This window comes from Vulpes lagopus, chromosome 10 (genome assembly GCF_018345385.1).
Source record: "Vulpes lagopus strain Blue_001 chromosome 10, ASM1834538v1, whole genome shotgun sequence".
Lineage (NCBI taxonomy): Eukaryota > Metazoa > Chordata > Mammalia > Carnivora > Canidae > Vulpes > Vulpes lagopus.
Window position 1 is genome coordinate 10,689,731 of NC_054833.1, and position 13,084 is coordinate 10,702,814.

Consider the following 13,084-nt stretch of genomic DNA (forward strand, 5'->3'; position numbering starts at 1 on the left):
CAGATCTCTCCGACCTCTGCTATCAAATGAATTGAGCTATTGAAACCAAGGGCAGGCATTTACATGTGTTCTTGTGAATCTTCATTTTCTTGGTTTCGTGCCATCCCTTCCAGCTTCTGAAGCTGTGTAGGTTTCCCCCGCTCTCTGAAAGTAGAGCGTTCCTATGAAAATTCTTATACGCCAAAATGGGCTTTAAGTAAAGAAGCAATTATCATTCGTTTACATGGAGAAGGTTTTAGCATTCCCGGACCCCAAAAATAACCTCTCTTAGGCTTTTCTGATACTTTAGGACACATCTTGCTACCAGATGCACAAAATAAATCCAGATCCAGCCCAGATGTTGGAAGACACTGTTCAAGCCCTGAATTGCTGGGTGTAGTTCCCAGGAAAGGCGCTTGGTGGCGCCCCTCCCCCTGCTCAGGGTGCACCTGCCTTTACAGCAAGCAAAACATGCTGAACGCGCCTTCTGCTTTCCGCCCTTTTTTGTGAAAGCAAGATCCTCTTTGGATTTCTTTTGGTTTGCAAAAGCAGGTACTAATGGACGTCTTCAGTAAAAAAGCAAAGTGTAATAGAAACTTTCAAAAAAGTGGAGGATCCCTGAATTTGTAGATTGATTGCTATAATGTATAAAGTGTCTCTTGCAGTTTTCTGTTAACCGCCAAATATGACAGCAAAAACGCTGATAAAATGTTGAACAGCATAGAATTAAATATAAAGTTCTGGCCTACCATTTGCTTCCCCGTTGACACTGCACGGTTAAGGCCCGCTCTAGTTGCTAGAAACAAAGTTCAGTATTTTGACGACTGACTGCGTGATCCACTCCTCTTGGGGCATGCTTGTCCAATCAGCTGGGAAGATACCTAATTGTGCCATCATCCGACCCACCTTTCTCCATCACGGTAGCCACATGGATGATGGGGTTAGGTCTACTTTTAATATTTAACCTAAACGAAGTGCCTTCTGCAGCACATGATGCAGACCTTTCAGTGTAGCAGTAGAATAACACTGGAGATTGGCATGTCCAGGACTTCGAGAACCTGCGCCCGGGTGGCCTCCCCTGTCTCCTAAATGGTCATATGGCTTTTCCAGAACTGACCCAAGCTCATCAATCTGCATTTCTTCCTCTTTAACACTGAAACCATGCCTCTCGTGTGCAAAGCCATGCATTCCAGACAGTCATGGGATCCCACTCAAACCGAGAAACTCACACAGTTGGGTGTGCTAGGCAGAGAGCAACCCAGTTAACTGCTATGACCTTGGAGTGCATTTTTAGGACTGTACGTATCAAGTGCCAGGAGTGGCTCCCACTCAAAGCAATTTGTTGTTATTTACAAGGCTTGAGTCAGTGGGGACCCATTCCCACATCTTCCAGCTCAGAGGCATCTCATTTTCCTATCATTTCTGAAAGAGTGTAAATCCAAAGGGTAAAAATCATACTCTCCTTTTTTCTTCTTCTCTTTTTTGTATCTCTTTCCCTCTCCCCTCCTTTTTTCCCTTCTGTGCTTTTCCCACCTTCAAGATACACCTCTCCGTTCTTTTAATGGGGGAAATTTTTTTGAATTATAGCAGCCCTGTAAGGGTGGGGCTTCTTTGGTTAAATTCTGTTTTTCTTCTTGGAGGTGACTGAGTCGTATAAAATTGATGATAACAGCTTTTTTAAAGTGTATTTCCCTATATTTTTCTGAAGATACAAAGAACCAGAAGAAAAGGAGCTTTTGTTACTTAACCTATATTGAGTCTAAGTGACCCCAAAATAAACCCCCTGAATATTCCCTAAATATTAGCTGCTTATCTCTGAGGCTCCATCCGCTCTGTGTTTACATATGCAGCACCCAGTGTGGTTTCCCAGGACCTACTCCATCAGAAAGAGAGGCTAGAGATGTTTAATTTGCTTATGAGGAGCTGATGATTAGAAAATTTAATCTCATACCTGAGTTCCGAAACCTTCCTATGCATATGAATCATCTGGAGATCTTGTTAAAATGCAGATTCGAAATCAGGATGGCTGGGTGGGGCCTGAGATCCTGCATTTCTAGAGCTGCTGGGGAGTACTGGTGTTGCTGGTCTGAGGACTGCACTTTGGAGAGCAGGGCCTTATGGCACTGAGCTAAATTATAAAAAAGAGAGAGAGATACAAATGTAGTTATATAAAGACACTTAATATTCAGGTAGTACCTTTCTTAATAATGATGTTTGAACAATGGGATCTGCATATGTGGCTCTTTGGTAACTTAGCATTTGTAAAATAGTGCGTCCCCATGTTTTGAAGAAATATTTCTGTTGTACCTCTAGAAGTGAGCTCCCCAGGGGCCCAGCTGAACCATTGATGTGTTTCAGCCCCAAGAAGGTAGGTAATTAGGGACACAGAGGCCATTTGTCTGCAGCTAGAAAGAGACCCTGAAAGCAAAAATCTTACTCTCCTTTTTTCTTCTTCTCTTTTTTTTTTTTTTGTATCTCTTTCCCCCTCCCTTCCTTTTTTCCCTTCTGTGCTCTTCCACCTTCAAGATACACCTCTCCATTCTTTTAATTCCACAAATAATCAGTCAGCCCGGGAGGGACCTGGTGGCAAACTATGGTGCCCTCTGGTGGTTCTCTGAAAACACCGTGACTCAATCCCTCCCTTCGCAGGGCTTCTCCTTGATGGGAATTCGGGTAGTACTGGGCTGGTGAGCATAGAGAAGGAATGCATGCCCAGAACTACAGAGCCCCAGTCTCCTCCGAGCTGCCCCGGGAAATTAGGGGATATGATCTTTCTAAATGGAGCGGGAGGATTGGTTGAAAATTTTTGTCCGTCTGGCCCTAGGTTTTCCAGCTCCTGTGTTAATCTCTGGATCCCTGATTTTATCATCCGTATTATCTGAAAAAGATGTTTATCAATGGGTCGCTTTTCAGAGGAATACATTTGAATCTGTACATTAAGACCAATATGTCTTAGCGGCCCATTAGGCCACCAGCCCTGGAGTCTCTACAGAGACCTTTAGGGCCAGCTAAGCCCGTGTCTCCCAAGTGAACGCTATAAATAAACCAAGGCACTGCTGGGAGCATTCCTTTTCAGATTCACTAAAGCTGGGTTCTTTAAAAAGTACCTTCAGAGGGGTTTTCTAGTTTTGTATATTGTGCATTTGGTTGTACAGGCAATTTCACATTTGCATTGCTAATGGACCTCTTCTGAATGTGTTTGACATTTTGCTTGGCTTTGAAAGGACTTTTATGCTGCTGCTTTTTCTTCCCGCGAGCTGCCTTGGGCTAATTAACCTATTCCCTCACTGGCTGGGCCTACTATATGCAAATGTTCTCATTTTGGATTCTGACATACTCTCTTGCATGAACATCCCTAATGAAATCCTGTGGGGTTTTATTGGATCAGTGCTGCTGTGCAACCAGCAGGGGGCGCGCGGGCCGGCTGGCTTTGAGCAGATCCCCTAAATGACTTTTCTTTGCTGGTTGGTGTGGGAATGTGGGAGCTTACACAATTCCTTCTGAAGTGACTCTTGAAATCAAAAGATAAAAGATCATTGTCAGTACTTTTTAAGCAGCCAGAACGGGCAACTGATTTTTATAATTTTGTGGTTTAATTTTACTCTGTTTTGAAAATAGCACTGGGGTGCCCCGGTGGCTCGGTCAGTTCAGCATCCAACTCTTGATTGCAGCTCAGGTCACGATCTCAGGGTCGTGAGACTGAGCCCCGTGGCAGGCTCTGCACTCCGTGGGGAGTCTGCTTGAAGATTCTCTCTCTCCGTCTTCCTCTCTGGCTCATGCCTGCACGTGTGGGCATGCATGTGTGGGCATTTCTCTTTCTCCCTCTCAAATAAATAAATTTTTTAAAAATAGTGCTTATCACTATACCAAAAGAAAGAAACTAGCACTGTCATCCTGATTGATTTGCAGATATTGTGTGTAAATTATGTGCTGCACTGTTTGTGACAGAAGGCTACAGAGAACACAGTTATTTTGGACTTCTAAAAGCCCTAGGTCGGGAGGGCAAATGATTGACATTACTCTTTCAACACAGATATTTCTCCAGCATTAACATCTGAGAGCTCTTCCCTTTATGTTTGTTTCCATCCCAGTCTTTAAAGTGCCTCTCTTGGCATATGACAAATCCTGTTCTTATTGAAATGACCTTTGACATTGAGACACCGAATTGAGGCACTTCCACCTAATACATACCTGGATGACAACCGTGAAGGAGGGGGACCACCTTTTGTGTCATGCGCCCTTTTGTGGCGGTGTTTGGTAATGATGCCAAAGCAAGAGCAGCAGCAAGAAGCAAGACCACAAAATCATGGGCCAAAACAGAAGTTACAGATGAGGGTGGGGGAGCGTGGCTACACAGGAGAGATGGGGAGAAGCTGGTGCACGCCGAGGCTGTGTTCATGCACGGATGTCACCATTGCTTGAGCGTTGACAGGGATTGGGTGCCAAAGGCTGCTGCCTTGTTGTGTTTGCTTTACGGTCAGATCGCAGAAAAGAGGGTCTGGGTAGGAGAAATGCCACCACTCCCACCCCCACCCCGGGCAGCCTGGGATTCCCAAAGCCCAATGCCCCTGGGCAGCTTCCCAGGATCCCAGCACACGGCATTGCTCGTGTCTGCAGCTGCTGCCTGTAGGGGGCACTCACACCTGATGCTTGTTAGCCCGGTTCCCTTTGGTGCCAATGATGTTCCCTCCACCTGTTGCCATTGGGCACCCATGTGCCCACACATCTCTGGTCACTGAGAGATTGAGCTGTGCGTCTGTAACAACTGGCTCCCACCTCACTATTCATATATCCAGGGTTGAGTCTGATTGATCTGAGAGAAGTGCCATCTCCAGGGTTAAAAGCGGGTTGGCCCTTTCCAAGGAGAAAGGAAGGGGGGACGATGTGAAGAAAAAACTCGGAGACTACCTGGAAAGAAATAAAGAGGAATGAAGGGAGCGTGGGACCGTCATGAAGGAGACCTCCAATGCATCCACCCTATTAGTGCATCCTTTTTCTTGTTTTTAACCATAACCATATTCGTTTTTTTAACTGTCTCGCAGATTTCTTTTGGCTTTCTGTTACCATATGAGTAGCTGTACTGGGAATTCTTTGGAAACTTGTAGAGCACAAGATTATTTTTGGCTGCCTCTGCTGAGTTGGCATGTGTACTGCCTGTGTGTGTGTGTGTGTGTGTGTGTGTGTGTAGTGTTAGGGAAGAGGAATGGTTGTGGATTGAGTATGGACCCAGAGTCAGACAGAGCCTTCGAGTAGTAGCTCTGGTAGCTAAGGCTTCAGACCTTACACCCAAAGACCGCTGGGGACCCCCACTCCTCACCTGCTTCTTCCCAGCACCTGCATCTGAGGCTGACCCTTCCTGGCGTCCCCCTCCCCATGGGCTTAATTTGATATTCCTGCAAGGGACAGAAGAGGTGAGGAAGGGACTAGCGTTTCTGAAAAGAAAATTTAAGAAAGAAATCATCTACCCTCTAAGAAGAAAAGAAAGGGAAAGAGGACATTGGGAAACAATGTCTTGAGAGATGTAGACCGTCTTAGGGGAGTTGTCAACGCCATAAAAAGGCATCTAGCGGCCGGGCGCCTGGGTGGCTCAGTCAGTTAGGCATCCGGCTCTCGCTCTCAGCTCAGGTCTTGATCTCAGGGTGGTGAGTTCAAGCCCCGTGGTGGGTTCCATGCTGGGCTGGAGCCTCGTTTTAAAAAAAAGTAGAAAATCAAAAAAAACAAAAACAAAAAAAAGGCATCTGCTGCCGTAAGGTTTTGACTTGCCCAATATCTCCATCACCTCCTATCTCCCTCATCTTCCCGACATGCTCTAGAACTCGGCTAGGGCTTTATGTTGCTTTCACGCTGGGGCTGTCATCAGGTTGGGGGAATTCTCGGAGAAGCCAGAGGCCTAGTCTCAGTCTGATATTTTCATCTCCTTTTCCTCCTCCCCTTCCTCCTGCCTCGCCTCTCTCTTCCCCCGTCCCCACCCTCTTCCTTCTCCCAGATTCCAGAGCTGCCGCCGGCGGATAGCACCCACGGGGAGATGATTCCTCATGAAGAGCCTGGCTCCCCTACAGAAATCAAATGTGACTTTCCATGTATCAGACTGAAACCAGAGCCAGCCAGACAGTGAAACAGTCACCGTGGAGGGGGGACGGCGAAAAATGAAATCCAACCAAGAGCGGAGCAACGAATGCCTGCCTCCCAAGAAGCGCGAGATCCCCGCCACCAGCCGGCCTTCCGAGGACAAGGCGGCCCCTCCGCCCAGCGACAACCACCGCGCGGAGGCCGTGGCATGGCTCCCCCCGGGCAACCCTGGTGGCCGCGCCCACGGGGGCAGCAGGCACGGCCCGGCGGGGACTCCCGTGGAGCTTGGTTTACAGCAGGGAATAGGTTTACACAAAGCGCTGTCCACGGGGCTGGACTACTCCCCGCCCAGCGCGCCCCGGTCTGTCCCGGCGACCAGCACGCTGCCCGCGGCCTACCCTCCCCCGCAGTCGGGGACCTCGGTGTCCCCCGTGCAGTACGCGCACCTGCCACACACCTTCCAGTTCATCGGGTCCTCCCAGTACAGCGGGCCCTACGCCGGGTTCATCCCCTCGCAGCTGATCTCCCCAACGGCCAGCCCCGTCACCAGTGCCGTGGCCTCCGGCCCGGGCGCCGCCACTCCATCCCAGCGCTCCCAGCTGGAGGCCTATTCCACCCTGCTGGCCAACATGGGCAGTCTGAGCCAAGCCTCAGGACACAAGGCTGAGCAGCAGCAGCAGCAGCAGCAGCAGCAGCACCTGGGCCGGACGCCAGGGCTCATCACCCCGGGGTCGCCCCCACCCACCCAGCAGAACCAGTACGTGCACATCTCCAGCTCTCCGCAGAGCGCCGGGCGCACGGCCTCTCCTCCGGCCATCCCCGTCCACCTCCACCCGCACCAGACGATGATCCCACACACGCTCACCCTGGGGCCCTCCCCCCAGGTCGTAGTGCAATACACCGACTCCGGCGGCCACTTCGTGCCGCGCGACGCCACCAAGAAGGCCGAGAGCGGCCGGCTGCAGCAGGCCATGCAGGCCAAGGAGCTGCTGAACGGAGAGGTGGAGAAGGGCCGGAGGTACGGCGCCCCGAGCTCCGCCGACCTGGGCCTGGTGAAGGCCAGCAAGTCGCTCCCCCACCCCTACGAGTCCCGGCACGTGGTGGTGCACCCCAGCGCCCCCGACTACGGCAGCCGGGACTCCTCGGGAGTCCGGGCCTCTGTGATGGTCCTGCCCACCAGCAACACACCCGCCGCCGACCTGGAGGTGCAGCAGGTCACTCACCGGGAGGCCTCCCCGTCCACCCTCAACGACAAGAGCGCCCTGCACCTGGGGAAGCCCGGGCACCGGTCCTACGCGCTGTCACCCCAACAGGCTCTGGGCCCCGAAGGCGTGAAGGCCGCCGCCGCCGTCGCCACGCTGTCCCCCCACACGGTCATCCAGACCACACACAGCGCTTCAGAGCCACTCTCTATGGGACTGCCGGCCACCGCCTTCTACGCGGGGACTCAAGCGCCGGTCATCGGCTACCTGAGCAGCCAGCAGCAAGCGATCACCTACGCCGGCAGCCTGCCCCAGCACCTGGTGATCCCCGGCACGCAGCCCCTGCTCATCCCGGTGGGCAGCGCCGACGTGGAGGGGTCCGGGGCAGCCCCCGCAATAGCCACGTCGTCGCCCCAGTTCGCTGCCATGCCTCACACGTTCGTCACCACCGCCCTTCCCAAGAGCGAGAACTTCAGCCCGGAGGCCATGGTCACGCAGGCCGCCTACCCCGCCATGGTGCAGGCCCAGATCCACCTGCCCGTGGTGCAGTCAGTGGCGTCCCCCGCAGCGGCGCCCCCCACGCTGCCCCCCTACTTCATGAAAGGCTCCATCATCCAGTTGGCCAACGGGGAGCTGAAGAAGGTGGAGGACTTGAAGACGGAAGACTTCATCCAGAGCGCGGAGATCAGCAGCGACCTGAAGATCGACTCCAGCACGGTGGAGAGGATCGAGGACAGCCACCACCCCGGCGTGGCCGTGATACAGTTTGCCGTCGGGGAGCACCGAGCACAGGTAACGTTCACCCCCAGCCCACCGGCGCACAGGTGGGCGCACCCGCCGTGCTGCCGTCATCCTTCTCCTGGGAAGATGTGTGTCTTCCAAGAGGCAGACCCCAATGTGCTGTGGGGAGAATTCGGGGTCTTCATTTATACCCACACGATAGACCCATCCTCTTTCCCAACTAGGTTCGGTGGAGAGGCGAGCCCTAATGCCCCCAGGCGTCCACTGTGTGTAATGAACTCACTTCTGTGCTCCTGGTGGGGCTAGTCAGGACCATTCAGAAAATCACCACTCAAGATATATATATATATTTATTTATTTATTTATTCTGTGGTGTTTTTTTTTTTTTTTTTTTTTTTATGATAGTCACAGAGAGAGAGAGAGAGAGAGAGAGAGAGAGAGAGGCAGAGACACAGGCAGAGGGAGAAGCAGGCTCCATGCACCGGGAGCCCGATGTGGGATTCGATCCTGGGTCTCCAGGATCGCGCCCTGGGCCAAAGGCAGGCGCCAAATCGCTGCGCCACCCAGGGATCCCTATTCTGTGGTTTAAATGAGGAACCCCAATTGAGAAATGCTACAAGGCTCAAGGCTCTTTTAGAGGTTATGGGGCCTCTTTTTACAAACTGTCAGGAAAAGACCGTGCTGGTGAGGGTGGGGACAGTCGATGGTCACAGTCACCACATCCCATTCCAACGTCTGTGTTTTAAAATGTAGGTGCTTTTCTTATCTAGGTGTGGTGAGGCCGACAGATGAGGACACAGCTGCCATTGAGAAGGTAGCTTGTTATGCTTAGATCCTAAAAAGACAGGACATGTGATGCAGGGCCGCACGGGGAAGCACCAGGGTCAGTCAGGAGGCAGAGGGAGCCAGGAGGGACCATGGGCAAGCACCTGTACTGTGGTTCCATGAAAAGGAATGAGCGACAGGGAGTAAGCAGGCCGAGGATTGGTTGGCCTGAATAGTTTCAGGGAGCTCTGGGAGCATCGGGGCTGTCCCTGGTGTCTAGTACCTGGTATGGTGAGGGCAGGTGGACAGTGGCCCAGAGGTGAGAGCTGGGTGGAGGAAGTGGTTTGGGAATATGAGCGTTTGGTGTGCATGTGAAGAACTCTCCCCTGGGCAAGGAATTAGCTAACCCCGGGAGGGGCAGTCCCTCCAGGGTCAGCCAGGCTCAGCCAGGCTCCAAGATGCCAAAGCATCAATGTAGAAAGAAAAAGGCATGCTTAACATAATCTGGGAATCCCAGGTGACCTCCTGGGTGTATAGTAAATAGGAACCCAAGGGGTAAGATGCAGTCAAGGTCAGTTGTGTTAAAGCCTGGAAGTATTATTAACTCTATTTCCCCCGTCTCTTTCAGCCCACTTTTTCACAGTCTCTTAAATCACTTGAATGCACGCTTTTTATTCCATTTATAGAAAACAGCACTGTTTTCTGTTCACTGTCCAGGTGGCTTGGAGTCCAACAGGTTTGGCCTCCAGGCTGGGGGCTTCCCCAGCTCTCCTGGGGATGTTCCCATGGAGGATTTTGAAAAACCCCAAAGTGACAGCGCCTCCTTCAGGTTCAAGCTGAGAATGGTCATGGCAGAGGTGGCATTTGGGATGTTCAGAAAGACAAAAGAAAAACTAGTGAATGGTTTGAATTGCTTTGAGGATATTTTTAAGAGGTCAAGTTGCAGGGGATGGGATTTTCCAGTGTTTTCCAGAAGTGCTTGTGAATTGCCAGATGTGGGGTCTTACACAATGTCAGAGGGCCTGCATCACCAAGCGCTCTTAGCCTCCCAGAGATTTCTTTTTTTATCGTGCGGTGCCACCACAGGCATCCAGTCTTTGGTAAGAGCCAAGCAAGATTTCTTGAAGTTCAAATTTAAAAAAAAAAAAAAGGCAAAAAGCAGGATTCTTTTTCTTGTTTAAGTGGCATCTTTATTTCAAACTCCCGGTTGGTCTGTAGGTGCTGCTCATTCCTGCCTACATGGGTTGGAGGTGAGCACTAGTAGGAGTGCTGTCTTGAGCAAAATTGTCTTCTAACAGACTCCAGGGGAAGCATGGAAAATAAACAAGAATGAAAATGCATTTCTTCATGGCACCTGCAATCCTTCAGGCGTTCCTGTGAACAGGGGAAGGCATGGGAAGAGGTGTCGTTTTGGAATGCTGCTGGTTCCGTAGCCGCACCTTTTTCCACCCAGAGACTGCAGCTCCAGCTGCAGCCAACATCTCCAGGACTCCAGGACCCTGGCAGCCTCGGCCGTGGGCACGAGCTTCCCAGGCCTCTTTAGGTTTCAGAAGCACCCGGCAGTTCTGGAGAGCGGGCATCTCTGCGTCTTTCCCCTGCTCGATACTTTGCACCCTGGATGCTTGAATGATAGAGTAATCGGCTTCCCTGCGAAGTCTCATTTCCTTCGGGCAGCCAGACCACTAGTCTCTGCTGACAGCCAAGGTGCAAATTAGAAGGAAGAGTATTTGTCACGGCCCGTTCGCAGGTCTGTCGGGGCGGCCCCACGTGGTGGTGCCGCATGCTGGGGAGGGCTGGAGCCTGCTAAAAAGGTGGCTTGGGTTTTGAGCCTGAGAAACAAAAGTGCAAGGCCCCCGACACAGCCAATGATCTGTCGCTCTACCCAGAAGCCTATCAGAAACAGGCTGACATCATCACAGCTAAAATACTCCACCAGCTGTGTTTGCCACGAGTGACAGGATCGGGATCAGGAGAGAATCAGAGAGAAAGGAAGGGAGCCGGAGAACTGATATCTGGATTTCATTTACGTTCCGAGGGCTGAGAGCTTTCCTCCCTCATCAGTGCAGCGCTGAGAAATTTTTCTCCCCGGGCCTGGAGAATCAGCCGTGTCTTCTCCACTAGTTAGAAATTACTATCACCTGCACCCGCAGGGAGATTTGGGGAGGTGCAAATTGTTTAACTTAATTAGCAAAATCACAGAACTGATTGGGGAAGTTGTGGGAGAAGGGATGGTTTTCCACCCAACAGATGGATGGCTTTATGACTCCAGGCATGTGTCCTGCGTGGAGGGGGATCCCCAGGGATGCGTTTGACCTCAGAAAACCTACTGTGAGCATCCCCTCCGGACGTGGCATGGTGTGGCCCGGTGGGGGAGGGCTGCAAGACAAGTTGCCTTACCCCAGAGCTGCAGTTTTTTCTCCTCCCTAAAACTGGTAAATGATTCCTTATACAGGGTGACATCTCAGGCCTCCTCCGTTTTTGTAATACTGGGCTCTTCTGCCTCGCAGCGCGGAGCTCGTAGAAGCTACCAGCAATTCTCTTATCAAAAACCAAAGCGGGGATCCCTGGGTGGCTCAGCGGTTTAGCGCCTGCCTTCAGCCCAGGGTGTGATCCTGGAGACCTGGGATCAAGTCCCACATAGGGCTCCCTGCATGGAGCCCGCTTCTCCCTCTGCCTCTCTCTCTCTCCTCTCTCTCTCTCTCATGAATAAATAAATAAAATCTTAAAAAAAAAAAAGGGGGGGGACGTTCAAGGGACTCTTTACTGACCCCACGTCCATAATCAGCACACAGACCTCATGGGAACTAAAGCCATCCCGAATAAAACTGAGGGGTTTTTCCTTTTGGTGATTATTTTAAGGAGCTGAACTCCTAATTATTATTGTGGAAAGACGCCTCCAGTGTTGTCTCCAGCTGAAGCTCCAGACAAGGCCGTGTGGGAGAATAAAAAAAAAAAAAAAACACTGTCGCAGATTTGTCACCGTCCCTGTGGCTCTGCTACACCAGCTGAAGTATTTGTCTTCACAAGGCAATGTCTTTGCACCCGGTGCCCCAGCCCGCTGCTAGGGGAGCACGAAGGGGAATTGCAGGTGTGATCTGTTACCATGAAATGCAACGCACGACGTTCTTTTTCTTTCTTTCTTTCTTTCTTTCTTTCTTTCTTTCTTTCTTTCTTTCTTTCTTTCTTTCTTTCTTCTTTCTTTCTTTCTTTCTTTTTCTTTCTTTCTTTCTTCTTTCTTTTTCTTTTCCTTCTTTCTTTCTTTTCTTTCTCTTACTTTCAAGATTTTGTTTATTCATGAGAGACAGAAAGAGAGGCAGAGCCATAGGCAGAGGGAGAAGCAGCTCCCTCTGGGGAGCCCCATGCGGGACTCGATCCCAGGACCCCGGGATCACGCCCTGAGCCAAAGGCAGACAGATGCCAACCACTGAGCCACCCAGGCGTCCCACGACAACTCTTTCTAACAAATCTGCGTCTCCTTCCTCTTCTGCTGAAAGGCAGGTAGCACCTTCCACCCTGGGTATAGGCGAGCCTCCCTGCTTCCCTCATGGGTGCTGATTCTGACTGAAAGCCCCAATGGACAACAGAATCACTTCCCTGCAGCCTCACTTCCAAATACAGTCTGCTTGATAGTCTTCTCCAAGATTGAGCCTGTGAGTCCGTGGCAAGTCCCAGAGGGGATCCCCAGGCAATAGTGGGAGCCAGTGCAGCTCCGTGGGAGGTGTGGCATCCTCTGCGGGAGTGGGAAGCTAGTTAGCTGATTAAGAAAATGCCAAACCTGGAGCTAAAGACACCTAGGTTGGAATCTGTCTTCCACCTCTCCATAGTACCAGACCTTGGGCCCATTGTGAACAAATTAGTGCACAAATACTTTATCATGCAGACACTCTCAGCCTTCCAGTCTGCTTATGTAGTGAGAAGAATGAGAGTTGTTGTAAGGAATAAAGAAAATGTGTTCAAAGGAAGTAGCACAATAGGTAGCACCCACTAGGCCCTTGACAATGTCAGTGGCCCTCCCTACTTCCACCTAGGTGGCTTTGGCCCTGAGAAGAGAAAGGCTAGGAGTACCTGGGTGGCGCAGTCGGTAAAGCAGCCGCCTTTCGGTTTCGGCTCGGGTCGTGATCTCGGAGTTGTGAAATCGAGCACCACATCTGCTCCCTGTTCAGGTGGAATCTGCTTGAGCTTCTCTCTCCCTCCGCCCCTCCCGTTGGTGCACTCTCTCTCTCTCTCTCTCTCTCTCTAAAATAAACGAATAAATCTTTAAAAGAGAGAGAGAAGTTAGATTCTGAAAAAATAAACAAAAGGCTTCATGCTCTAAAAAAGAATTTGTC

General features: G+C 51.0%; 1 protein-coding gene across 4 annotated transcripts in view; it reads left to right on the top strand.

Annotated features, from left to right (window-relative positions):
- ATXN1 (ataxin 1) overlaps positions 1 to 13,084 on the top strand; it is a 406,270-nt gene that overhangs the window by 379,802 nt on the left and 13,384 nt on the right. For all 4 annotated transcript variants that reach the window (XM_041772102.1, XM_041772098.1, XM_041772101.1 and 1 more), the window contains one exon: positions 5,966 to 8,042. In XM_041772102.1, the coding sequence (XP_041628036.1) occupies positions 6,126 to 8,042 (1,917 nt within the window). In that variant the 5' untranslated portion in view covers positions 5,966 to 6,125. The remainder of the gene's footprint in view (positions 1 to 5,965; positions 8,043 to 13,084) is intronic.